This window comes from Oryzias latipes, chromosome 23 (genome assembly GCF_002234675.1).
Source record: "Oryzias latipes chromosome 23, ASM223467v1".
NCBI classification, from domain to species: Eukaryota; Metazoa; Chordata; class Actinopteri; order Beloniformes; family Adrianichthyidae; genus Oryzias; species Oryzias latipes.
Window position 1 is genome coordinate 293,992 of NC_019881.2, and position 27,945 is coordinate 321,936.

The 27,945-nt window shown below is 43.0% G+C and overlaps 1 protein-coding gene across 6 annotated transcripts in view; it reads right to left on the bottom strand.

The window, feature by feature from the left end:
• Positions 1 to 27,945, bottom strand: part of celsr1 (cadherin EGF LAG seven-pass G-type receptor 1) — a 154,310-nt gene that overhangs the window by 105,903 nt on the left and 20,462 nt on the right. For all 6 annotated transcript variants that reach the window (XM_023952120.1, XM_023952121.1, XM_023952117.1 and 3 more), the window contains exons 2-4: positions 9,417 to 9,772; positions 9,055 to 9,343; positions 3,664 to 3,886 (exon numbers count right to left, since the gene is read on the bottom strand). In XM_023952120.1, coding sequence (XP_023807888.1) covers positions 3,664 to 3,886; positions 9,055 to 9,343; positions 9,417 to 9,772 — 868 coding nt within the window. The remainder of the gene's footprint in view (positions 1 to 3,663; positions 3,887 to 9,054; positions 9,344 to 9,416; positions 9,773 to 27,945) is intronic.

Consider the following 27,945-nt stretch of genomic DNA (forward strand, 5'->3'; position numbering starts at 1 on the left):
GCTTCGACAGGAACCACAGACTGCGCCTGCGGTCCAACTGCTGCAGTGAAGATGGAGCCAGATAGCAACACTGCTAGAATGAGCTCCGAGGTGGAGGCCATGAGAAAAACTACGGTAGACGTGGAGCGAGAGCTTTCCCCTCCCACTCTGAGGATCTGACATCTCTGCAAAGCACAGTGGGAAATCAGAAGTTAACATCCTGTAAGAGAAATGCCTGGACATGGACGGAGCAATGAGACGCTCCAATAGTCATATTGTTAACATCCCTGAATCCCCGGCTTCAGCTCACCTGCAGCAGTTTCCAAACTGCTGAGGGAAGTTCTACGGACAGATGAAGACGTCCTTATTGACCCTTCTCACTGGGGACGATGAGCATGGAACCAAATCAGCAAACCCCGCATCATCATGACAACCATTCACTGTCATCAGGACTACTTCAAGATCCTCCAGCACACCAGGGAGTGTGGACCGCTTCACAGGAAGGGGACCAGCATTTCCATCTTTCCCCGTTATCCTCCCAGTGTGGTGCAGGCGGGGTCCGGCTTCAGCGAGGTCAGCGGCCAAAAGGAGTTAACGATCAAATGCCTTGCTAGGCGCTTGTCCAAAAGGGTGGTCATAATGCTTGTGGGAGGAGCTACTGTCAAATGTGTTTGGCTGTGTTCATTGCTGCTTAATGATGATGTTCACAGACCAGATTTATTTTGAAGAGCTTCACAAAGACATCAGCAGCATGTCTGGGATCATGACATCATTCAGAGACTTTCCCGGTACGGTGAGCTTCACCGCCTGCTGCAGGAGCTGCAGCTGAATGACGGTCGCTTAAAACCTTAAAAGGTTTTTATTTTTATGTGTTAATACGTGTTAATTCATAATTTTGATGTCTTCAGTGTCAATCTACAATTTTCATAGTCATGAAAATAAAGAAAACTCTTTGAATGAGAAGGTGTGTCCAACCTTTGAGTCTGTCCTGTATGTCCTAAAAACAACAAAGGCTTTTGGAATCTTACAATAAGCACATCACCATATTTAACAGAACACTGGGAGGCCTTTTACAATATTTAAAAGATGATTGGAGTGGGACTTGGGTCAAGTAATAAAAGATTCCCTCAGGCCAGACTTCTGACCCGGCTGATATTTCTTCACTTTGTAAACTTTTCTGGTGAGTGGATCTCAAACAGTTACAAAACTCAAAGTAGCTGGTAAATATTTTTACGATGACACTGTGTAGGGTCTGCCATTATCTTGTTAAATTTGTATATACCTGTTGGTATTCTAGAGACACATCAGTTTTGAGACAATACGGCTCCCTTCTCCTTATTCAGCTCTGTAGATCTAGACCCCCTAGATCTCACAAGGAAAAGATGAACTTAGCTTGTGGAGTCACTAGAGAATAACAAAAAGCTGGCTATCACACATCATCCAGCTCACATGGTCTTCATTACCGTGATCTGTGCGGTGAATGGTCATTAAAACACGGCTGAGTTCAACCCTGGAAGATTGCAGGTTGGATTCTCGCCTCACCCACCCATGTGAAGTGTCCTTGGGCAAGACACTGAGCCCCACCTTGGCGCTGGTGGAAGGTTGTGCCGGTGTTTGGCAGCGGAGCTGCCATTCATCGGTGTGTGAATGTAGCATTTGTGAAAGAATTTCAATTCCTGTGGACTTTCTAAATAAACATTTAAAAAGGGAGACGGGACGTCTGAACCACAACCATGAGCATTCTTGTCTGGTTATGGGATGTGGGAGATGGCCACTAGTCACATAACTAGATGAAACCAGCCTGTGCTGATTGGTTCTTCAAACACCTAAAGTAGGAATATAATAACAGAGAATTCATCAGGTCCTGGGCATTTTCCATTTTGCATGAACGTAATTGCTTTTGTGAGATCTTGGATAGAAAAAGGCTTAAAATAGAAATAAATTGTAGGTCCTAACAAAGTTGAGGGACAGGAAGTCATCAAACTGGGTCACAGAGATAAGAAAGTACTGCTGGAAGCGTCCGTCATTCAGCTGCAGCTCCTGCAGCAGGCGGTGAAGCTCACCGTACCGGGAAAGTCTCTGAATGATGTCATGAACCCAGACATGCTGCTGATGTCTTTGTGGAGCAAGGCATTTGACGCTCAAATCACGCTTGGTGTTCTCTAAAAATGACATCACCAAACCATAGCTTTTCCAACCTCTGGGTTGGAAAAGGGTTTTCTGATCGACTTAGAATAATATATATTTATTATATATATTTATTTTTTTCCCGATTATTCTGAATGTATTTGCTTGTCTCTTAAACCTTTTAGTGTTTTATTTTTATTTGGATGAACTGCATCAACATGCGGTTAATTTCCTTTTCAAACAAGCTTCAATCTGGAAGTTGAATGAAAGTTAATTAATTCAAACTGTGAAGAACCCAAGAACAATTTTCTTCTGAGCTTTAAAGATAAATTGACTTTTTTGTTTGTTCCCTTTTTGGTAATAGAAAATAACAGTGGCCAAAAAAATGTAAAAAGGAAAAATTTATAAAATAAAATTAAAAAAAATTGATTCTAATAAAGACATTTTGATAAAAATGATGGTACCGCGATTTAGCCGCAGCGTCAGCTGTTTTATGAAAAGTCCCGCCCCTTTAACTGTCTCCACCAATCATTCTTGGAGGCTTAATCATTCGTCATCAGTCTGACCAATCAGAAGTGGTTAAAGTCTTCACTTCCTTGTTCTGATTCTGCTCATAAAGTCTCTCAGTTCCAACAGAAATACCAGCTAAAGCTCGTCTTTAGCGGCGTAGCTTTCCACAGAATCCGGTGTCAGACCGTGGAACAAGAGAACAAAACAATGAAGCTCAGAGAAGAGAGTCTGTCTGGCATCACTACATCTCCCATGATGCATTGGGATAGAGCGACAGCGTCTCAGTGCACAATGAGTCGTCCTTGTTAAACTTCTTGAAACCACAACGAACACACATCAAACAGTTTTTAAATCTTCTAACTTAACTTTTATTCCATCTTTTAGAAAAACATCTGCAGCTTCCAGCTTCTTCTGCCACAATTATCACAAAAATGTATGTGAGATCATGGAGGGACTGTAGATCAATACAGACTATGAGTTTCTCCTTTTTTTTTATTTTTGGATGCTGGTGTGCCACGGGATTTTTGTCATGGTTAAAATGTGCCGTGGCTCAAAAAAGGTTGAAAAACACTGATCTAGGGTTACGGGTGAATGGGTACCTAGTTGGGTTTTTTCTCAAACGATGACCCTCAAAACTGACCATGAACTCATCTGTCAACCAAAGTTTTCTAGACTGAAGAATCAGGCTGACCGTCCAACCAAACAAACTGTATAAAATATGTAGTCAAAGCAGTTTTCAGCACAAATGAAACAGAGTCATAGTAGAATGGATATCTGCAAACCACCATGGATCTGATAAAAGTCACATCGCTCAGGAGATTCAGCAAAAGAAATGATCCGTTCAAGTGGTTGCTAGCTGGTTAATCAGATGATGTTGTTCTTTTATAAAGGCTGAATCTAAAGCTGCGTGTGCTTTAATACACAACAAGGATAAGGTTCTTTTATTGTGGTGCCCTGCCACATGAACCCTTTAAAAGAAGCATCTTCACAGTAACACACTTTGTTGTTCGTATCAAGAAGATGAATGGGTTTTAGGGAGCGACTCACATGAGGGAGATGGTGAAGTGGAACCGCTGCCGCAGACCTCTGAAGGTGACGAAGGACTGTCCAGGAAAGCTGCGGGTGGTCATCTCACAGAAGGGTTTCTCGTACTCCCCAGGAGGACACTGGCACATAAAGCCTCCAGCAAGCCGGTTGACGCACTCACCGCCGTTCTTGCAAACACCAGGAACACACCGGCCTGAAGACGTGTTCAGTTCACAATGTTCACCTGCAGAAAGAGAAAAACAACCCTCTTTTAGCTGCAGTTCTTTGTGTGTTCTACTGGGGGGACGGGGTGGGTGGAATCTGGTGAGGGAGGGGCCCCATCTGTGTGTGATTGTCCTGTGGTTTCTGTTTTTAATCATTTTTATTTTTTAGGATTATTTCATCTGCTTCTATGTTAAGCGCTTTGTGTTTTTTTAGCTGAAATGAAAGGCGCTCTCTAAATAAATAAAGTTTGAGTCTGAGTTCAAAGATGACCCAGGATCTGTGTCTGCACAGGCCAATGCACACTCTAGATGAGGCATGAACATGTCACCGTGGCAATTTATCACCATTTCACTAGTTTTGTTAAAAAACGATCTCAACTAAGACGCAGATTTAACATCAGCTGCTTGGAATTCACTTGTTTTGACAAGATGCTTTTGGTTGTCAGTCAAGCCTGTAGGTCACACATTCCCATGACTGATTAAAAAAATAGAAAATAAAGAATAGATTTCTTTATATCAATATTATCAATAGGGTTTGGTTACTGTTCCTCTCACAGGTTGTTTTACCACTCACTATGAGAACTGGATGGAGTGTGATGTCACCCGTAGAAATGAGTCAACACTTTAGCCAATCAGGAGAGAGCTTGTTGGAAGTCCACACTACAGGATCCCCCAGGAGAGGATTTTCCCCCCAGTCCCATCCCAGAGCACAGTTTCAAATCTGTTAATCTGACTCCCACTGCTTCAGTTAGTCATGATGTCAAACATTCCTGTAACTGTCGTTGTATCTGCTCCCCGCTTGCTTCAGAACAGCTACTTTTATTCAACATTCTTATTGGTTGCTTCCAACTCCTGTCCCGGTCCCATTAGAATTTTATCCCATACCGTCCCGGTCCCGTGATTAATGGCAGAGAAGACTCCCGTGGGAATCCCGTTACCTGTGGGATTTCTGAAAACACGTCACGCTCTAGTCCACACGTCTACCAGCTGAAAGCGGGCTGGAGAGAATCGGTCTATAAACGATTCAAAGGTCCATGGAAGACCAGCTCCTTTTACTGAGGCATCTGATTGGTCAGTTCACATCTTAAATAACTTGTGCTACAGGACAAAAATATCATAAAAACATTTGGATTATCTAGAAGATGTTAAAAAGGTTTCAGATCCAGAACGGTTCTTCTGACCAATAGTACGCCTGCTGTTTATTTCTCTATAGACGTCTATGGGAGTTTTGCTTCAAGGGACCACTTCCTGTTTGGAGCACAAGGGGGGACGGGTCGCTCAGTGTTCAATATGGATTTACATACATGGTCCACAAATCAATAAATAAAAGATTCAACTGCCTTTTTGGCGATATGACAAAGTCAATTCTTTAACATAACTGGAAACAATGTATACATATATGGTGTAATTAAAATTATAAATGAAAATGACTTTTACCAGCTTAAACAGCTTTAAACATAAAAACATGGCATTTTATAGATATTAGTAGTGAATCATAATAATGTTTTGAGGTTTTGTTTGAAGTATGTGAAAAAACATGACCATATGTTCAGTGAACACAACACATCCCTCACCGTGGTTCCCCTCAGCCAATTGTAATTGACCTGACTCGTTAGAAGCAAGCTTGTGATTGGATGGGATTTTTGTTTGCACCACATGTACAAAAAAAGAAAAAGACAGAGACGAAACAGGAAGTTTGCCAAAAATGGATTTTTTATCTTCTTACCCACATTCTTGTTGATATCTGTGGCTTTCAGCCGTTACCGTGGTTACTCTCAGAACTACACAGATTTTCCATACATATTTCCATCCTTTAAATACCTAGTTGTTAGCAGGAACAAAGAACTTCTTATGAGCTATTTCTGAAAAACGTGGCTCCTAAAGGCAGTCATGTGATCATAATTTAGAAGAAAGATTGCAAAGAATAAAATAATTGATTTTAGACACATTAGTTGTCTACAGCCGACGCGACAGTCATTTCAGACATTTCCTAGAATATCGTATAACTCGACTTACATTTTGCAGCGTGTTCCCTCACTATTTTGCGGTCTTACTGTTTTTCAGTCCAATTTTCCTCATTTTTTTCCCCAAAACAGCGAACGGTGTTCTGTGTCCTGATTGGCTGTAGACCTTGTCAGTCAATCTCAGTGCTGTGTCTGCTGTGTTCAGTTTGCCAGATCTCCATGAATCTCTGCTTTCATTCTATAACACTGGACTCATTTCTATGAGGTTTGAGAGTTAAAACAAGAGAGTAAAGTCTACAAATGTTCACGTCTGTCTGAGAAAAGTGCATCAAGTGTGTAATCAGGGGCTTGGCAGCATCAAAACATCTGTAATTCTACATCAGGGGTTATGGTTAGAACATAACTGCCGTGATAAACAATACACCGTTTTCTACACGGCATGAAAAATACAAATATCTATGTGACTCTTACATATTTGTATTTTGAAGCACAGTGGATTATAATAAGGAGAGTTTGCTGGGTCATCCATATTATATTACCTATAATACAGTTTCATTTACTTTTCCTGCAGCAGTGATAGCTGGAAATTCCTCTTTAATGAGCCTGTGGAAGGCTTTTGTTGAAAAGAACCTTCTGGGATTGAGCCTCCTGGCTTTTGTCATTGCAATTACACACACGTCTTTTAGACAGTAATGCTATTGGCGTTGGTGCCTTTGTGTCCCGTGCAAAGATTTCTGTCAGCCGCTATCCAGACAAGATCTCTGCATCCAGGGTCCATGCAGACCCGCAGCACTGCAGGGTGGAACCAGCTAATGACCCGTCTCTCCTCAATATAATCCTTTCTTCCAGTAGGAATTATGAAGATCTGTTTCCCTGTAATGTAGGAAACCCAAGGAGGACGGGGACAGGCCTCTGCCCCCCACCCCTTTGCTGTCATCAGGCATATAATGGTTCCTGATTGGCTCTGACTATCTGCAGTTGAACTGTGACCTTCAAAGAGGGAGACACTGAGATGCTGGGAAATATGATGGAGAGGATGGAGGCGTTCACCAAGAAAAAGAGGCAAAAGCCGGACAAAGCAGGAATAATCAGGTAATTGGATCAGATAAGAGGAAGAGGAAGAGAAAGGGAATGTTGGGATGGACAGATGGCAGATGAGGAATGAGGGCAGTTATGGACTCTGTTGGGGGGGAATAGAGCAAAGCTACGTCTGGTATCAGATGTACAAAGGGGAAACATGAGGGAGAATATTACTGCCATCAGGAAATATTTCACAACAATCTGAGAGGGAACAATGAAGTTTCAAAGCACACAAACGGCACACACACGCTGCAGGGCTGCTCCAACTCTCAGACTTTCTATTCCTTTTCTTCTTTTTTCCTTGTTGTCAAGTTTTATTTTGAAATTCCTCTTTTTCTCAAACTTCCTGTCAGAGCTTATAGCTGTAGATTGTTTTTCCTTTCACACATTGTCATGTCATTGTTAACAGAACTTATTTTAGCATCCCTTTGGGATTTATCACTATCACAAACATTAATAGGTGCAATACTGCCAAACAAGAAGGAATCGTAACTTTGATGAAAGTTTTTCTTGCAGCTTATTTCAATTCAATGAACAAAAAGGTTTTGGGAGCACATTTGTCAACCAGAATAGTATTTTCTTAACATGACACATCTCTTCTTTTTTAAGTCAATACAGACTTTAATGGATCAAGGATAATCTCAAAAGTGAACAAAAATATGAAGCAATAAGCAGGTATAAGTCTCCAGTTTAGGTAGAGAGTTACTGTTTCAGAAGTCTGTAAGTGCTCTACAGGAGCCTAGCTGGGTCAAACCCATTGACTGTCTCAGAGAAGCCTCTCTCTTAAACCAAAGCGTGGACAGAGATTCTCTTCTGTTTTGGACACAGTTTTGCGAAGCTTCAGTGTAATTTCAATGAGGCAGATCAATTTGTTTTAGCGTTTAGATTCTTTTGAGCTCTGAAACTCCTCCGCCGTTTAGGCAGTGAACAGAATTCCAGTGGATTCTAAAGAAAAGCAGCTTAATGCTGATTCATGCTGATGGCGTAAACGGTCAGTGATGGTATGTCCTCTCTGACACTCGCTGGTGTTTGTAAGTGCTACCGAACATACAAGTAGACGCGTTTCCATTGACTCTTACCTTGCGCAAATTGGGTTTGCGATGATAAATTTGCCTAATGGAAATAGGTCAATTTTGAAAAATGTTTTTGCGCTTGGAGGAGGTGGTTTTTGAGGCACGAGTCACTTGACCAACAACCAGATACCACTGGCGGCATTGCACAGCGGGCGCCACCAGAGGTCCCACGGCGTCACGCCGCTCATCCAAAGTTGGGCGTGTCATGTGGAATTGCTGGATCCACAGCTCCTCTGGAAAATCACCAACCATGATTTCCCAAAATGGCTTCATCTGTAGCCCCTCCCATGTGTGAGGAGCTCACCGCTCCACAGCCTGAAAATGGCTGACGTCTCCTTTGATCGATGATGATGACGCTAGCGCCGTGGCAGACATATGAATGGATCTGCTGTCAATCAAAGTATTGGTCACATCCGTCGCCGTGCTTCTGAAGGACTTTGTGTGAGTTGGGTTGTGTTTATTTGCAATTATTTGGTTTAATGGAAAGAGTGTCGTTGTGAAATTTCGACATTTCTAGAATTTTGCTTAAGTTTTGCTCATACTGTATATCTTCTTATAGTAGCCCCGGCGTTTATTGGAGACAGGCGTCTAAAGCAGGAACACCTGTTAGGGGCTATCAGAGACCTGCCACTATTGGAAGACATACGGTGTGAGTGATGTAACAACAGCTACAGAAGCAAAGGACAGCAGCAGTGCGGTCACATTCAGATCCTCCACACAGCTGTTTATCAGAGCCTTGTTTTGGCAAGAAAGCCGTAAACTCCACAGCTTTACAGGTTGAACAGACACTAAATGTTCCTCATGGTCTCTTTGTATTACAAAAAAGAACAATTTCAATCCCAAGCTTCTAAGCTGCTGTGGCTATAATGATGTCCTAAATGTTATCTGACCGCTTTGAGCGGTCAGTGAGCTTCCAGCAGAAATCTGCTGCTCGCTAAGCTCTTGTCTGTTCTGCTCTCCACAGAGGTCAACCTCTGGTCGACTTAAACTGTTGACAGACTGAAGATTTAAACAAATCACTTCAAAACTGGTAGATTTTCCCTCAACAAAGCAAAGTCAAGTGAGACCCACCTGTGAAGTCCTCCAGGCACTCGCAGGTGTACCCGCCCTCTCGGCTGTGGCACCGGCCTCTGTTCTGGCAGGGCCCGGAGTAGCAGAGGTCGATCTCCGTCTCGCAGTAGTCTCCGGTGAAACCGACCGGGCAGCGGCACCGCAGCCCGTTGATGGGGTGGATGGGTCGAAACAGGACCGTGTCAGAGGCGATGAAGGGTGGGGAGCTGTCAAACTTCAGGACCGACACACACTTCATGTAGTTCTCACAGGGTTCCCGCAGGCAGATGTTATCATCGAACGGCAACACCTGGAGCGGAGATAGGTTGTGGTTCTGTACGTGTACATGCTAAACATCGGGGCATGCGCTCACTGTCAGTTACCTCCTGGGATGAGATCGTCCTGAGAAGTGTCCTGTTGAGGTAGATCTGCTCCTGCAGCTCTTCGGAGGGGAAAAACGTCCCTTTGTCCAGACCACCTCCTGGCTGCAGCGCCGAAAACGTCACGTTGAGGATGGAGCCTTGCACATCCGTGTCGTTTTGGATGTTGAACACAAAGACCTCCTCCCTTTTGGTGGACAGAACGGTGGCCACGCCTTCCAGGAAGAGGCCTAGCAGCGGAGAGAGGAAGCGCTCCTGGGACATGTTCTCCAGACGTACCGTGATGCTGTTGGTCAGCATGTCATCCGTGATGATGGTGACACGCAGAGTGCAGTGCGCCTGAACTCTGTGGAGCCCATCTGGAAGATTTAGGAAAGGAGGTGATTGATCATCACACACTTTGACTTATGGCAATGTTTGACAACACAAAAGGAAATTAAAAAGTAGAAAATAGAGCTGGCCAAAATACCATTCCTGCTTTTCTTCACACCAAATTCGATTTCTGATTGTTATCATTTTTTTTCTTCTTCCCTTTACTTTCTTAAACAAAAATTACAAATGACGGATTATATTTAACAAAATCATCTCCTTTGAGTATATGACACTTTCATATATTGGAATAGAGGTGTGAAAGAAAAATTCCTGTAACGAGATTCTCAAGATTTGCACTGCTTTGACTTTTTGCACTAAGCCTCTTCCGTCTGTGAGTACAGACTAGTGTGAACACCATACTATCATAGCACATAGAGAAACGCACATACAAAAATGCATGTTCAGCGTGTTCTTGCCCGGCTGATGTGATCTTTGCAGTATGATCAAAGTTACAGATCATTCTATTTGCACCACTGATACAGAATCTCCTTTCAGTTATCCATTTTTCTCATTGCAACAGCGGTCAAAAACCTTTCTGGAAGAAAAACACCTTTCTAAGGTTAGCTAGAACACCAGTCTTTATAACTGACACCAAAGGTAGCGACGCACTCAGGATAAATGACCCAATATGGCCCCCACACCCACTACAAACAAAAATGACATCCAGATAAAGGAAAGATCAGATCAAAGTTGTTTTTTTTCTAGACTTAGAAGATTGTCTCAAACAAAAACTACACCACAACAACTTGTGATCTATTGATTTTTCTAAATTCCACGAAAAAATAAAGATTGTAGAAATTTCACATTGAAATGACATTCCTTCAAAAATGGAATCACTTAAAAATAAAAAACAGTAGCCTTCAACACAGAGACAGTTAACTTCCAGTAGCAGAGGGAAACCTTTGGAACTACTTCCTGTCTAAGATGACACTGCACGACTTTCCCTCCTTTAAAAGGATGAAGATCACATGAAAATGAAACCTTAAGGTGTTTAAAAAGTAAAAAAAGTCCTTTTCAATGATGAAACATTACAGCCATATCAGTACGACAAGCTGACAAAAGCTGATTGAACTTTACAACATCACTAGGAAACCATTTTAGCCAAAAATTGAGGAAGATCTTCTCAGTAGAGTCCTGTGTTACGGGCGCCAAAGCTCAGGGCGCCATCAGACAGAACAGACTGATTGAGAAGACTGACTTTGTTGTGGGCAGTAGGAGACCAGCATGTCTTTAAGTACTAGTATTTCCAAAGCTATACAGTAAAAGTACACAAATCTTTGGGTGGAGATAGTACAGGGGTAGGACACTAAGGATATGCTAGCGTGGCCCTGGAATTATGCAGAATTGGATGTAATTGAAGCTGAAATGCATTGACTGCATGTGAAGGACAGAGTTTTGCTGCTTCGTTGCCAGGAGGGTTGTATCTGATCTGCTGAACTCAGACTACTAAGAAGCGTGTAGATGTCATTCTGGGGACGTGTTCTCATGTCGACTCCAGGCACGTCCATGAGCGGAGTGGGAGGCAGAGAAGACACAGGCCGAGTGAAATACAGCTGACGACAGGTGGCGAGGCCAAATTGGCGGTGGGGGATAATACTGTTGAAGCGGCACAGGGAGATGGGTCGGATTGCACCGCTTTGGCTGTGCCGCCATGAGCATGGTTGTGACATACGTGTGTGTTGAAGGGTCGTATTGACGCTCCACCACAGGTGTCCTGCCGTAAACTAGATTATTGCTCAGAGCCAAACACAACCGGTTACGTCTTCCAATGTCCAAGCTTTGGACGACCTGGACTGAGAAAGGACAGCCACCCTGGGGCAATAAGGGGCAGCTGCAGCTCACTTATCTGCTGTCTTGTGGTAAAATGAGGTTGCTCGTTCAGCAGACTGAGTATGTAGCTGAAAACCACTCCACACCTGTCTTCCTGCGTCTGTGGGGATTGTTATCTCACATCCTGCAAGACATCGTCCACCTGGACAAGCTCCTGTGTGGACTCCCGTTACCGTGACACAAGCTGTCATTCTGTTAAAGTAGACCTGGAAAGATGCTTGTAAGATTTATAAACAACTCCTAAAGGCATTACCAAAGTAGAATGTCTTTTTTAAATATCAGCTTTAGATAGAAACAATAAAAAGGCCTCTAAAGATGTGAGAAAGAGCACTGGAATGTCGGAAACGTAGAATCTAGGAACGTTTGGTTCAAATGTCAATAAAAGATGGAGACCCTCTCTGATGAAAATGTTTTTAACATGTTCTGGTGTTTCTCTCATGATGGGAGACATATATTAGGAAAATTAAGCCAATTATTGTATATTTCTCTATTGATCTCTGATGAAAAACTATCAGAACTATTACAGAAAATAAGCGGGGTGGGCCGCAAGCTTGCTGCTCGGTTCCACTGTAGGACTGCTGGATCCATCTTTGGTTCAGTCTGGCTCAAAGCTGGATGACTGGACGGCTCCAATGTTGCTGTTGCACCGATAATGTTAGGTTGGGGGGTGAGGGGCTGTAAGCTAGCAGGAGAGAGTGTAAACAGAGAGCTCAAAGTTATGGATGACAGAAAGGGGGGCGTGGTTGCTCCATGCCAATAGTCCCACCCACAAATCAAAGGTTAATGTCAATAAACTACTGCCGCCCTGCAGAAACTATGTCCCAAAAAAATCAACGTTTTTTTTTTTTAAATTTTGGCTGAAAACAGCATAATAACAATTAAAAGAACAAATCAGTGACAGAAGATGAATAGATGATTGGAGTGGGACTTGAAGACATTGTTTCTGACATTTATGCCGTCTGTACATCGCCACGTTACCTTTAGGCATATGCGTCCTTACCAACCAGAAAGAAACTGGCTGCTTGAATCAAAGCAACTTAAAGTTAAACATTTGTGACTAATACTTTCTGACCGGAACTAATAATCCTATTTAATGAAAACACCATTTCTAAATTCCTTCTTTCCCAACTGACACTATTTATAGAGCCCACCAGCTGCTAGCATGGAGGCCCCCACTGTGGGAGACGAGGATGAACCCAAGGGCGTGTCGGGGCAGATTCCATGGAAAACACACACTGATGGAAGAGACACACAAACACACACACACACTGATGGAAGAGACACACAAACACACACTGATGGAACAGACACACAAACACACACACACTGATGGAACAGACACACAAACACACACTGATGGAACAGACACACAAACACACACTGATGGAACAGACACACAAACACACACTGATGGAACAGACACACAAACACACACACACACTGATGGAACAGACACACAAACACATACACACTGATGGAACAGACACACAAACACATACACACTGATGGAACACACACACAAACACACACTGATGGAACAGACACACAAACCTGATGAAAATACACATCTAACAAATCAGCTGCTGATCAACCACAATAAAGCTTGGCGGCAGCCACACAATTTGTCATCCTTGTTACGGCACCAGTAAATGTGGATGAAAACATCAACTCCAAGTGAGTGAAACCTTCTTTCAAGCTGTTTCAGTAGCACCACCATCCACAGGTCTGTTTAGCAGCTGCTGAGAGAGGGAGACCCACTTGCAACCGCATAGGGGTTGACCCGAGCAGGTGTTGTGAGTTTTTTGGTTGTACATATCTTAAAGGGGGGCCCAGGTGTGTCTTGAAGTTCCCTCAAGGAACTGCTGGGGAAAATGTGACATACAATTGTTGTGTGTTAAGTGTATCATGAAGTATTTGTAAGGCCTTTGTGGTACAGTGCCCTTACGCCACACTCTAGTCATTAGATAAGCATTAATACTGACTGTCTTTACAGTTGGAGACAGGCTTTGTGTGAGCGGGAAACGGACATACCTGTACGGGGCGTGTGCTTATCACATGAACAGCAGTTCATGTACTTATCACATGGACAGTAGTTTAGGGCCCCTTTCTCAGTTCGCAGTACTTTGAGTGAAGGGCTTGAAAGTACTGGTAGTGGATGGCGTCCCTTTTAATTCACAGACGTTCCAACCGTTTGGAAACTGATCATGGAGAAATGAATAATGGTTGTTTGTGTCCGACTGGAATCATATGTCGGAACAGAGCTGTTAAAAAAAAACCTGGAGCGGGATTTGTGCACCGCTTTGACATTTGGCACCAACTCTCCCAACTGTAGGTGGTGAAGATGCACCAAGAAGCAGCAGAAAAAGAAAAACGTGGGAACGCCCCTCCATCCGTAGCATTACCCTTACATGTTGTAAAATTGTTCGACCCGTCACTCGCAGAAGTAGCATGAACATTTTTGCTCTACTGGTCTAAAAAACAAAGACCTTGATATTCCGTATGGGTCACCTACAGGTTTGCCCCTCTTTTTGCCAGTACCCACCCGTATCCCCCCATGAGGCCAGTTGTCACTAAGGCATTAGCTTGTGTTTGTAGAAATGGCCACACATGCAGACACACAAAGGGCTCATAAATGTGTCGTCTTCAACACGTAGCTGTGGTTCTTCCCACACACACTGTGGTCGTAACAGCACACGCTGCCAGCAGCTGTCGCTGGAGGTGACAAGCACACGCAGATTCTAACAGCCCACAGAAATGTAAAACAGCCCTCCACGCCACAAACGCCCGCCGCTGGCCGGCATCGATGTGTGCGACAAACAAGCGCAGAAACCTTCAGATGGAGGTGATTATTGAGGCAGCTGATCTGCAAACTTTAGTGTGAAGCACAGATACGATGTGTTTCTACTCTGGTGGCACCTCCCTTCCTTCCTAACTGCAGAAACACAGCAGCAGTGTTTGGTGAACCGGTTAACGGACCGGTTAACAGACGGTCATGTCTGAAAGGTATGTCTGAATAAACCCCTTTTGTAATTGAGGCCAAACTTTATTAATTTCAATCATGTCTGAAAATCTTTGGTGTTGGACCGGACGGAAAAGGAAAGAGGGGAAGAAGAGGGAGGGACGTTAGAGAGAGGGGGGGGGTAGGAGGGTGATAATAGGAGGGGAAGGGGGGTAAGACCATGAAGCAGCAGAGAGCAGACAGGTTTACTGGTTGTTTATCGTTACGGTACGGTTCAAATGTAGTACAGAAAGGGCGGGGCCTGTTCACACACACTCAAATATTATCAACACACCTGCTAGCTGCAAAAATGTCCACATGTCAACATGCACACAAAACAGATAGTGTTCACGAACGCATACCTATGCCTTTAAACCAACTAGTGTGAAATCTTTCATTCATTCAATCATGCAAACTATTAGTGCAAAGGTGAGCTAACACCTGTGCTCAGGTGAGTGTTTATGTTCTTCTAAAATGGATGGTGGAATGTGAAAAGAAGGAGGAGGAGCGCCCAGCCACCCCCACACCCAGACCCCCGCCGCAGCAGCAGCGGCAGCCGGAATTCCCCCAACGCCACACGGGAACAGGCAGGGAACAACCGCCCCCCGGGCGACCAAGACCGCCACCCAGGCCAGGGCCAGCAGGACCGCCGCGAGGCCCCCAGAGCCAGAGAGCAGGGAGGCGCAGAGGGAAAGAGAGCGCCGCCCCAGCCCAGCCAGGAAAGCAGCCCCCCGCCGCGCCGGAAGAGCCCAACGCAGGGCCCCACCGGAGAGGGACGCCCACAGCCCCAGACGAGCACCCCACCACCACCCAGGAGTTCCGGGCATCCCCCCGCCCCGACCCCAGGTACGAGCCAGGACCCCCCAAGGGAGACCCGCTCCGCACTCCAGGCAGCCACCCACCCGGCCCACGGTTGGTCCAGGTAGGAGCAAGGCAGGGGCCCGCCGCCCCCGCCCAGGAGGGGGGAACCCCGGGGAAAAAAGGGCGGCCCACAAGGGGTGTTATAAATATGGCCCGACCAGGCTCGGCCATGTTGGAAGTTTGGCGGGGCCCAGCGCCCAGGGGCAAGGACCAGGACCCACCCCCCAGGGACACGAACAACCCCGGCTCAGGTGTAATATAAACCCCCCCACCGTGCGGAGAGAGCACCGCCGGGCCCAGGGAGCCGGCACCCAAGGGACACGGCCGCCATCGCCAAGGGGCCCACACCCCCCACCAGGGAAGGGGTAGGGGACAGATGGACCCAGGTCCCACCTTCCTTGTAAAATGTGTGTGCGTGTATGGGTGTTTGAGAGGGTGTTTGTGTGCATGTGTGTGTGTTTATGTTTGAATGTATATATTGAAGGGGGAGGGGTGTGTGTACTAAGGGGGGTGCAGTTAAAATTGGCGAGTAGGGCACTAAGGGGACATCTCCTGATTGGGAGCGTGGCATTTCAAAGGCGCTGCTGGCTGAAGCGCGTGCCACGGAAAAAAAACGCTTCCTTAATGAGCTCGAAATTATCGGGGGAGAACTTTAAAGCTGATAGCTGGAGGACAAACTGACAGACAGAATTTGCGCTCAGTGTATTTCAACACGCTTGTGCAGTGACGTATGTATTAGAAGATGTCCGATTGGTCGTTCTGCATGTCAATCAAGTCCCGTACTTCTAGGTGAGGATTTTGATTGGCTGGTGGATTTTTTAGAAGTACATTTTTTTTGTTATTTCTCTTTGCTGGCCTGCGATCTACCCTCATGTCCTTGAAGATCGATGGCGATCAACGTAATGAGCAGCCCTGAATAGACTGATGTACCAGAGAATCGGGCAATTTTTCCAATAAAACATCTTTCAGATTCCAAAATAAATAAAACGGAAGTAATGCAAGTTATTATTCTTTCTGTGCGGTCCAGTACCAAATGACCAACGGACCGGTACCGGTCCGCGGGTTGGGGACCGCTGCCTTAACAGACCCTGTTCGGCGTTCACAGATGCGTGCTCACGCTGCTTTCTTCCTTCTGACGGTGTTTAAGGCACCACGAAAATCTTAGAACATGATAGTTATTTTACTAAACCACAGAGAGCCACAGCACATGGATGAAAGAGCCGCATGCGGCTTCGGGGCCACAGGTTGCTGACCCCTGGCTTAACGGGACCGGTTAACTGGACCGATTAACGGGACCGCCAGCGAAACAGCAGGAGACAAACATTTGCAGCTCTGGCAGCTTTCAGGGAGGCGACACATGCAGCACCAACTGTGTTTCTGATCACAACTGGGACTTTTGTGGCTAAATAAGAATGTAAACGAGAGGTCCACTAAAGTCAGGGAGATTATATAATTAATGTTGTTAAAAAATCTTATCGTTTCCATTTTTAAAAACCTCAAAAGCTTTACAGCAAAGTTACACATTTTACAGCACAAGCAGCGCGTAAAAGCTGTCTGAGGCTCTTTAAATTCCACATTCCTCCCACTTTATTTTTTTCTCTGCCTAGAATTGCTTCTAGGGATTTGTATCCAATTAAATTGAAATGTAACCAATCACAGAGCTGGAATGTGTCTGAAAGCTTCTTCTGTTTTTAGCACATACCTTCAACCGATCACAAAGACTCAGAGGGAAAAACAGTCTTCTTTTAGCTCATTCATCGAAGTGGAAATGGAAGTATTCCACTTTTTTAATTGTTTTTCTCTTTATGTGCCTCTCTACAGTTTGGTACTTCCAAAGTCCCTCCACCAGGACACCAGAACCCCCCCTGACTGTCATGCCAGCAGCATCAGGTCGTGTATCAGCAGGCTGCAGACTCTCCGACACACATCCTGTTGGCTGAGCGTGGAGGGAAAGTGCCCTGCAGAAAAAAATCTCCCCACAGTAACTCAATCAAAGCGTCATTTATCAAACAGAAAATGGAGTCAGTCTGTAAAAATAAAAGATACATGGAAAATGAGGAAAAACAAAGACTCAGGAGAGAAGAGTTTCAGGAAATTCAGCAGTTTTAGCGAGAAAATCACAGAAAGTACAAATCTTTGAACCCCAAAAAAGTTTTAAAAAATACAAAAACAAGCTAAATACCACTATCATATGCAAGCATGCATGAATAAAGTTAAAATAATTATATATACAACCTGAGTCTTTTGAAAAGGTACAAATTAGAAAATAAGAAGCCTATTGGAACACTGTACAGACAATCAGGACTTTGTGATGTTTTAGTACCTATATTCTATGTTTATTTAAATAATTATTATATGTTTATTACTAAAAAGTTTAAATACAGAGACAACGATTTAAAGCTACCAGATGCAGTTACCACTCTGATTAATTTCTCAATGAATAAAACTCTCTCCAAAATATACAAACTTTTATGTAATTTAGAAAAATAAAAATTAAGATAATAGTCATGTTTATTTTACTGTCTTAATCATTTTTTGTTTGAAAATAAAAGAAAAATCAATTAATCAATGATATGTAGTTATTACTTCCACTACAGGGAAAGAAAAGTATATTTCCTTCAGTGGAAATCTGTAATTGTTGTTCACCTTCTGATCTTTTCCAGAGGTATTTTAACTATGATTTTTATGTCTCACTTTTAGAGCAGGACGATACAGCCAGAAAATAAAATCTCACATTTTTCCTTCCTAATTGAGTTTTTATTAAAATTGTTTTCTTCCTGCTTTTACCTTTTTTGACAAAAATGACAAATGATGGAATCTATTAAAACAACTATTTTATTTAAATATGTCTCTTTTGGAAATATTCTGTAACACAAAGTTCTATGAATCCAAACTGTAACATGTCTGCAGATCACAGCAGCAGATGTTCTGGGATCTACCGCCAGCTTGATCATCTCAGAGAGAAACACTAGATCGACTCTGCAGAACATGTTTGGTAACAGCAGCCTTGAAAAGGATTTCGCTGGTTTGATGCTCCAAGTTTGACGTCACAACCAGAGACCAAAATCTCATTTTTGACTCACCAGACAACAATAAATCTACCGTCCAAATGATTGTATTATTTTACAAAGAAAAACTATAGGTGTTAGTATGTTAAATGAAGACAGAGAGGAAGTCACAGCATCATGAAAACATCAGATCAAAACTTGAATTTTTTGTGTTTTCCTGTTTTAAAAGGCCCCCATGAGAAGAGGGGTTTCAGTCTGTCACCTGGAGTCTGAACCAGCTGGAAAGATTCAAAACTGCTGAGAAAACAAGGACAGATTTACTGAAAGGGAGCAGACCAACAGAAAAAGCTCTTTTTTCCTGATTCTGCCTCCAGTTGATCCATTTTTACATGAAAGCAGAACAAAAACTGCCTAAAAACAGGATCATGTTTGGAATCTTGTCATTGACAGTAAAGATGCAGCACTGTCATTTTCAGCTCAATGTTTTATACAAAGTGTTTCTTATTATATTATAAAATAAAGTTTTTATAAATGTTCTATGAACTCATTTTGTTGCATTTATGCGCCACGTCTTAAAGTCCGCTCCATGAAAATAGTCTGATGTTAAACCGGTCCGTGATCACATGTAGACGACACACGAAAAAATAAGTTAGCGTAGCATCAAAGTGTTTAGCATCATAGCATTCAGCATGATAGCATGATAGCATTTTAGCATTTAGCATCGTAGCATGATAGCATCGTAGTAATTATCATCGTAGCATGATAGCATCGTAGCATGATAGCATCGTAGTATTTAGCATGATAGCATCGTAACATGATAGTATTTTAGCATGATCGGTGTATTTAGCATCGTAGCATTTAGCATGATAGCATTTTAGCATGATAGCATCGTAGCATGATAGTATCGTAGTATTTATCATCGTAGCATGATAGCATCGTAGTATTTAGCATCGTAGCATGATAGTATTGTAGAATTTAGCATGATAGCATTGTAACATGATAGTATTTTAGCATGATCGGTGTATTTAGCATCGTAGCATTTAGCATCATAGCATCGTAGCATTTAGCATAATAGCATCTTAGCATTTAGCATCATAGCATGATAGCATCTTAGTATTTAGCATGATAGAATTTAGCATGATAGCATCTTAGCATTTAGCTTCTATTGTAGCATTTAACATCATAGCATCGTAGCATTTAGCATCATAGCATTGTAGCATTTAGCATAATAGCATCTTAGCATTTAGCATCATAGCATGATGGTATCTTAATATTTAGCATGATAGCATCTTAGCATTAAGCATGATAGCATGGTAGCATCTTAGCATTTAGCATGATAGCATGGTAGCATCAGTGTGTAACAACATCTCTGTCTCCAAATCAACCCTTTTTATTCTGTTGCTGCTGTGAGTCCAACAGGTTTCTCCTCCAGTTCTTCCTGGATTCTGGTACAAATCCTCACATGTTCTGCTGCTTCATCTGCTTCAACTGAAGCTACACGGAGGAACTAGCAGAAGTTAATCAATTAATCGCCCAGCCCTAGTCACTTTCTAGGCCATTGTTTCTGCAGAGCGGCATTAGTTCAGTAGAATTTCACCTCTAAGTTGTGGGTGGGACCGCTGGTGCAGAGTACGATGGCCCCCACTTTCCATCATCCCCCTGCTTAGATGTTCTCCCGCACCCCCAACCTAACATTATCAGTGCAACAAAAATGGCGGCAGTATCGGAGCTATCCATCCGTCCAGTTCTGATCCAGATTGCGGCTCAGGCCAGGAAAACAAAGACGATCATGGGTCTGTTTGTCTGCAGGTGGATGATCAGAATGGAGCAGAGCAGGAAGCTTGTGGCTCCACCCATTGTCTTATCTACATCACACATGTGCTCTCCTGGATCTGCTCTTCATTCACGTTTTGAATAAAGAAATACTCAGAATTTTTACGCCTAATTTTCTTAATGTCCTCCATCATCAGAAAAATGCCACTAGACCACGTAAAAAAAAACCCCACAGTTTTCATTGGAGATGGTCTATAGTAGTAGTTTCAGATCAGCTTTACAGTATATTAGACAACCTACAAAAATCTAAGTCTTTTAGTAAAACCCCAAGAACAGTGACTTAACCTTTACATTGAGCAAGAGAGTTGTGTGAGTTTTAATCATTACTCCGTGGAGATTCCTAAAGCAGACATGGGTTAACCACGTGTGTATGATTAACCACAGGAATGTCAGAGCCAGCAACTCATAAGGAACAAAGAAGCAGACCATTTATTAAACTGGAACACCTGACTGCTGCCGTTCTTGATTTAACGGCGTATAAATCCACCACTTTTCCCATCAAAGCCCTGAAGTTCCATCAATCTATCAACACCTCCAAGACACTTTGCTTTGACAAAAAAAAAAAATGACTGCAGTCACGCAAAGAGCCGAGGCGCCGTTCATCTCTGCACCGCCATTTCTGGCAGCTAACAATGGAAAGCTTCTGTCCACTTCCTGCTGCATGTGTGGAAGTCTCTTCACTCCACAAGCTTACTGTCACACCTTCAGATCAATCCATCCTGGCATCTGATCAAAGCCTTGACAGGATGCCACGTCATTCTTTGGGACATAAATCTTACCAACAGGCAGACAAATGAAATGTGATAATTGCAGTTGTTGTGCATGTGAGATCATATATAATCAAGCATGTGCGCACTGCTGCTCTGAGGTCATTTCCCAGCAGCATCTGCAGCTCTGAGGATGGACTGTACCAACTACGTAAAGATGAGGGATTCTTCATCAGTTTTAATACTGCTTACATCATCATGGTTATCAGTTTAAATTTAAAGACGTATGCAAGCAGTTCAAAAGAGCACACACATCAACAATGCTTTAGTAATTTTCTGCTTTGTTCACACTCAAACAACAACAATTGTTGTTTTGGACAATAACTGACACAAATTATTGTTTAGGAACCATAGAAAAAGTGCATAGAAATATGAAACGTTGCATTTTAAAATCAGCTCCTTGAGTCTTAACCTATTCAAACTGAAGCTGGTGCTGGTGACAGGAAATAGAACATGCCTTTCAAACTACCGTACCTCTCAAGCTGTGTTCTACCCTCGGCCACACGCATTCAAGTGGTCACTGTTAATGAAAAGTTGATGTAAATGCGCGTATGTGTTACTCGTTCAAAACTCTTGCAAGTTTCTATTTTCATTTTCAGGCTCTACATACAGAACATGCAGAAACTGAACCAGGTCAAACTTTGACCAATCAGGGACTCTGATATTGGTCGTGATGTATGGACGGCGGCCCTTCCAAGACACTAACAAGCTAACTGTGATCATGTGATCATGGAGGAGAAGTTCATTGTTGTAGTTTGTGCCCCCCACCCCCACCCCACCCCTTCGACATTTCACACCAAGTCTCCTCCAACTGTAAGTGGAGGTGTCCATGTTGAACATCATAGTCCAAACGCTCATTCAGTAACATGCTAAAAGCACGTACTTGAATGCGTGTCACATATTCGTTCACACAAGTACTGTAACTCCAATGGTATGTGGTTTGTCGGCGCCGCATCACAATCAGCTGATTTACGTTAATTGCATGAACACTTAACTACTGTGGAGTGTTGCATGTCAGCATAAAGCATAGGAATGGCGTAAGTTACGGTAATTCAAAGAATGCCAACACTGAAGCTAATGCTCAGGTGTTAAAGGGTTAAAAGCCAATTTCATGACCAGAATCAGGCAGATAAGAAATCTGACATGAAAAAAGCAGAGGGACTATGCTAGATTTTCAAAATAAAACTCCACAGATGGACTTGAATACCATTTGATTATCACATCAAGACCATCCTTTAAACAGAAACTACCATATCAGCATTCATGCAGACTGTACTGGGTCACAGAAATGATAAAAGAGAGCTGCTTTATTACCCTAAAATACTGATAAATTCCACTCAGTGTAAGTTAAACAAAATTTAAAAGACTAACAATAAAAGTTTGTGGGAAAAGTTTGTATATCTGCATCCAGACATTGTCTTTAAAAAGCTGGTTTGTTATTACTGTCTTCGAATCATAATCATGATAATGATTTAAAAAAAAAACTACTGTGTAAACGTATCTTGGTATTGATGGGCTTTTTCCTGGCATGTACACATCTGGACGGTTAAAGCAGCCTAATTGGGCTGTAATTACAGCAGTTTGATATCTGGAACTTGGTATCAAAGAGAGTTGAGAAGCCTTTACCGCTGTATCAACTTCTCCTCAACGTGAAAGAAAAAAGACTTTCTTTTGCCCTCTGCAACTGTTCATGGTGGCTGTGTCTAAGCAGAGCACTCAGAGGCATCGAGTGCCAGGCCGAGAAACGGCCTAGCTTGAATATCCATGTCCCATTTAGGATACCTGGGAGAGGGTAGCGAGAAGAATAGAGGGACTGTTCCTGCTCAGACAGTAGCCTGGATGGGGAGGCCTGATCATTTGAAAGGAGCGCTAATAAACAGCTGGCTTATTTTAATGCAGGAAGGGTGTACTGGTATGAAAGCACCTGATAGCTCTGCAATGGCTGATCCCTGACACCAACAAAAAAGGGATACTTGGATTTGGGATGATAGGACAGTGTTTCCCAACCCTGGTCCTCGGGGAAGACTGCATTTTTACAATCCAACCCTGCTCAAACACACCTGCCTTTGATGACTGTCACTGTCAGGCTTCTACAGAGCCTGATGATGAGCTGAACCAGGTGTGCATAAGCAGGACTACATAGAAAACATGCAGGACAGTGTCCCCGAGGACTAGGGAAGGGAAACCCCCAGAACACACTGAATGGGGGTTCTGAATGCTCTGAATGAGGATTCTTAAACAGGCTTTTAGCATGTGGTGTTCACACAGGTCTGCTGCTACCCGGTACTAACCCGTGTACTAACAGTTGGAAGAAGCTTGATGCGACATGTCGAAGTGGTACAAACATCGCAAATCTGGCTCCAGACTTTTTCTTTCACAGCTCTATTCCAATATTTGAAAGACTTCCAGTCTGGCACAAACAGCAGGTTTTAATTATTACTTCATGATCACTTTTCAAATGGTTGGCACTGTCATGAATTAAAAATGGCACTGTCCAAACCGAGCTCCTAAATCCAAGTCCTTGATTGGTTTAACTCTTGGCACATGCACGAACGCGAAAGCTCAAAACGCATATACGTGTGTTTACATAGACTTTTATTCAAAGCAGTTGCTTGAACAGACGTTTCCAAGCCTGGTGTGAACGCAGCATAAAAGAAAAAAAAGAAAAAGAAAAAAAGAAAGAAAATAGTGAGAAGGAGTGAAAGACAACAAATTACCCATCTGTCCTAATCAAATCAATGAGGAACACATTCTTTGTCTTCCAAATTAGACAAGTGTCATGAGATGCACAAACTTAATTATAACATGTGGGTTAGGGTTAACCCACAGTCCTGCTGTACCACCTCCGATCAAAAAGGAGCAGAAATTCATCTGAAGCAGGTTGAAAGCTACCTATTCTTCTTGAATTGTTTTGGAACACTTTAAATCCACTTAACAGACCCACTGCGGGACTCTGTGGCCTCTCTGTTTTCTCAATGGTTCCTCCCACTCTCTATTTCCTGTGTTTGTCTGCGTCTCCTGGCTAATCTGGTGAAAAACACTCTCCACCTCTTTTGTCAAAAGTTCGGAGTTCACAGCTTCCAGGTGTCTGCTTGATCTGTTTCTAAAAGATGAAAAGCAAGGAGAAAGAGAAAAAAATGCTTTAAGTTCTAAGTAAAGCCTGTTTTTATGTTTTTTAAAAGACATCCAAAACCGGAGACGCCAACAAAAAGTGTTGATCAAAGGAAACGTATTATTGTTGACGAATGGATCCACTTTTTTTGTTAAATTGGAAGATTGTGGAAGATGTTTAGGACACATTTTATCAGTGTTGTGAAGGATTGATCCATCTATTGGTTCATTTTACAAACCCACTAATTCCCCTTCTGGGATGCAGGGATGCTGGAGCCTATCCTGCTCCTGAAGGGTGAATTACACAGTTCGTGAGTCTATGATAGGGCAGGAGTGACGATTTCATTTTATATATGGACCAACCAATGAGTATACAGTTAATCTGTCTCAGTTTTTGGTGTAATATAATTATACAGTATAATATAATAATTATATTATAAACATATATTTCCCCATAAGGAGTTTGTCATAGTTTCTCCAGCACCTATCAAATGCAGACTGAAAAAGAGCAACTCGCTTATGATATTTCAGTGAGACCTCCTCGCTGCAATTCTCTGGCTCAAATCCAAACCTGTAAAGCCAATTTCATGCAGTTGTTAATTCCTGACATTATTCAAAAACATAATGAGCCTTATTATGGGCTGTCAGAAGAGCTAAGCTAAGAAACAAAGTCTGATCAAAGATCCCAGGGTGCAAAAAACTCAATTTCAAGAACATGAGAATAGAAATAAATCGATATTTAAACTAAATATGCATTTAAAATTGCCTCAGCTGTGATTGTCAGTGATTGTCAGTGGGACAGGAAGAGAGGAAGGGGAAGACCGAAGAAAAGATGGAGAGATGACATGGAGCAGAAGGCAGGCAGCACATGGACCCAGAGTGCCCAAAACCGTGATGAGTGGAGAAAGATGTGGAGGCCAGCAGTGGCGTGACAGGCTGATGAAGATGATGATGATGATGATGATGTGATTGTCAGAATAAATTCTAGTTACCTAACAGAGGTGTGTAGAATTAATTGATGAATCAAGTTATATTCCTATGATCCAACCAGATCAAACCATCTGAGGCAAGTTGTTGACCGAATGATTGACAGACAGACAGACATACAGACACTTGCATATCCATCCATTGCTCCTCAAAAACATTCAATAGAAATTTAAAAAGTAGTTGAGTAATAAATAGTCATAAAAACAGAGTAAAAAGAGTAAAAGTATAAGAGAAATAAAAATTAAAAAAAGTAAAAGCATAAAAGTGATAAAAAGTAGATGCCCGTTTAGTGACTCCTCCTCATGCCCCCTCCCCTCCCAGCAGCATTGAACAGTCTAATTGCACTCGGTGCAAAGGACTTCCTGAGTCTTTCTGTGGAGCATGGCAGAGAGCGAAGGCGGTCGCTGAATGCGCTCCTCTGGTCAGTGAAGAGTCCATGTAGGGGATGACCAGTGTTCTTCTTGATGCTGTCCTCCGCTCTGCCACCCCCCTCCACTGTGTCCAGGTTCTGCCCCAGCACACAGCCTGCCCTCCTGATCAGACGATTCAGTTTTTTTATGTCCTTTTTGTTCACGCACCAACCCAAACACACCACCACAATCTACCTATGTCATTATAAAATTGCTTCAAAATGAAATAAATTGATTTATCAATCTTGGAAAATGCTATTTGAAATAAGGCACGGTGAGTTTTTATTACTGTATCAAAAACGACCAAGTGCATCAGCGGACAACACGCATGTGATGTCATGAACACGGATCAGTCCATCATTCCAGTCCAATGTGTGGACAGACTTTGAATAAAGTCATGTGACCATCCAGTGTCTAGAATGTTCTAAGAATGTTCCCTTTGGATTCTTTGGATGAGGAAAAACAACAGTGGTGAACTTTAGGAAACTACCATGTGAATGGATTTGACATCCATTCTAGTTTACTTGTTGGTTTGGACACAGATTTCATTAACTTGATGATCTGGAAGAAATCCAAGAATCTGGAAAACTGTTCAGTAGCAGGAATTTCTGTCTGGAAGTTTGGATGAAGAGGATCTGGATCCACTTTAGGACAGAGGATCTGGATCCACTTTAGGGCAGAGGATCTGGATCCACTTTAGGACAGAGGATCTGGATCCACTTTAAGGCAGAGGATCTGGATCCACTTTAGGACAGAGGATCTGGATCCACTTTAGGGCAGAGGATCTGGATCCACTTTAAGGCAGAGGATCTGGATCCACTTTAAGGCAGAGGATCTGGATCCACTTTAGGACAGAGGATCTGGATCCACTTTAGGGCAGAGGATCTGGATCCACTTTAAGGCAGAGGATCTGGATCCACTTTAGGACAGAGGATCTGGATCCACTTTAAGGCAGAGGATCTGGATCCACTTTAGGACAGAGGATCTGGATCCACTTTAGGGCAGAGGATCTGGATCCACTTTAAGGCAGAGGATCTGGATCCACTTTAGGACAGAGGATCTGGATCCACTTTAAGGCAGAGGATCTGGATCCACTTTAGGGCAGAGGATCAGATCCAATCGGATCATTTAAGATGAACCCAAAATCGACTATGAATTTTCTTGTCAACCACTAATTATAATATTTGTGTAATTGTTACCATCATCATCAAAGAATAAAGGCTTTATCTAGACCTCTAGACCAGTTTAAATAGGAATTTCTGCTCACAGAGCAGTAGGACCATCAGAAGACCATCACTGGCTGCTTTCACTACATCCTCCAACTCTACATTGCACTTGTGTTTGACAACCTCCAAATACAAAGAGATCCACATGTTTACCTACACACAGCACAAATTGATGCACATGCTGATTGTTCTTGATAAACTACTACAGACAAATAGTTACTCTGGGGGGGCTGGGGGGGGGCAGCACAGATAACATTGCATTGCGAGGTTGTCTTAGGAGCTGCTCAGCCATGAATGCCCTTACTGGACCCAAGTATCCATTACAGTGGTATTAAACCTGCCTCCCTGCCCCCTTCGTTAGCTGCTGTCATAATGGCCTTTACTCCCCATCTGCAGGTTTGCTCAGTTTTACTGAATCATAGAAATCAGACTGAGTTGCATTAAAATAAGTATGCTTTTAAAAGACACAAAAAGGAATTAAAAATGATGAGTGAAAACAGGAACTATGACTTTCACAAAAACGTTATTTTTGAGGAAAATCTCACTTTGCTGAGCTACTCTTTGTCTTCAGAGTTCGCTCCGTCTCATTCCAACTCCTCCGTCTCTTTCCTCAGAGGAGGTGTCAGGTTACACTTATTGTTGGTGCTGGTTACTGATAAATAGGGTGCCTAGTTACCAACCCACACATGATTGGCCCTTTTCAACAAAGCACAGGATAGAATAAAAGGACGAGGGGGACAGCCCGGGGAAACCGGTAGACTTGTGTCTATTTAAATAGGCCAAATCTTCCAGGCATTTGTGTGCCCGTGTGCGTCCTGTGTGTTGAAGTGCAGCATACAAACAACACCCTTAAGTGCCCCCCCATTGACACCTTCTGGTTGCCTGCAGGGTGCACCCCACTCTGGCTCCGCCTCTGCAGTCTTAATTTACCAAGCTCCACCCCCTTTCCTAAAGACCTAGGGTGCCTGTGTCCAGATTGTTTGGCCTGAAATGATCTAACCCGGAAAACCCCCCCTGAGATTGACCTTCCTGCACAAGTCGACTTATCAACATAGTGAACCACAAATAAACAATGTTTAAAAGTAAAACCTGCATGTTTTTTCTGTTACTTTCAAACTCAAAAGGAAAA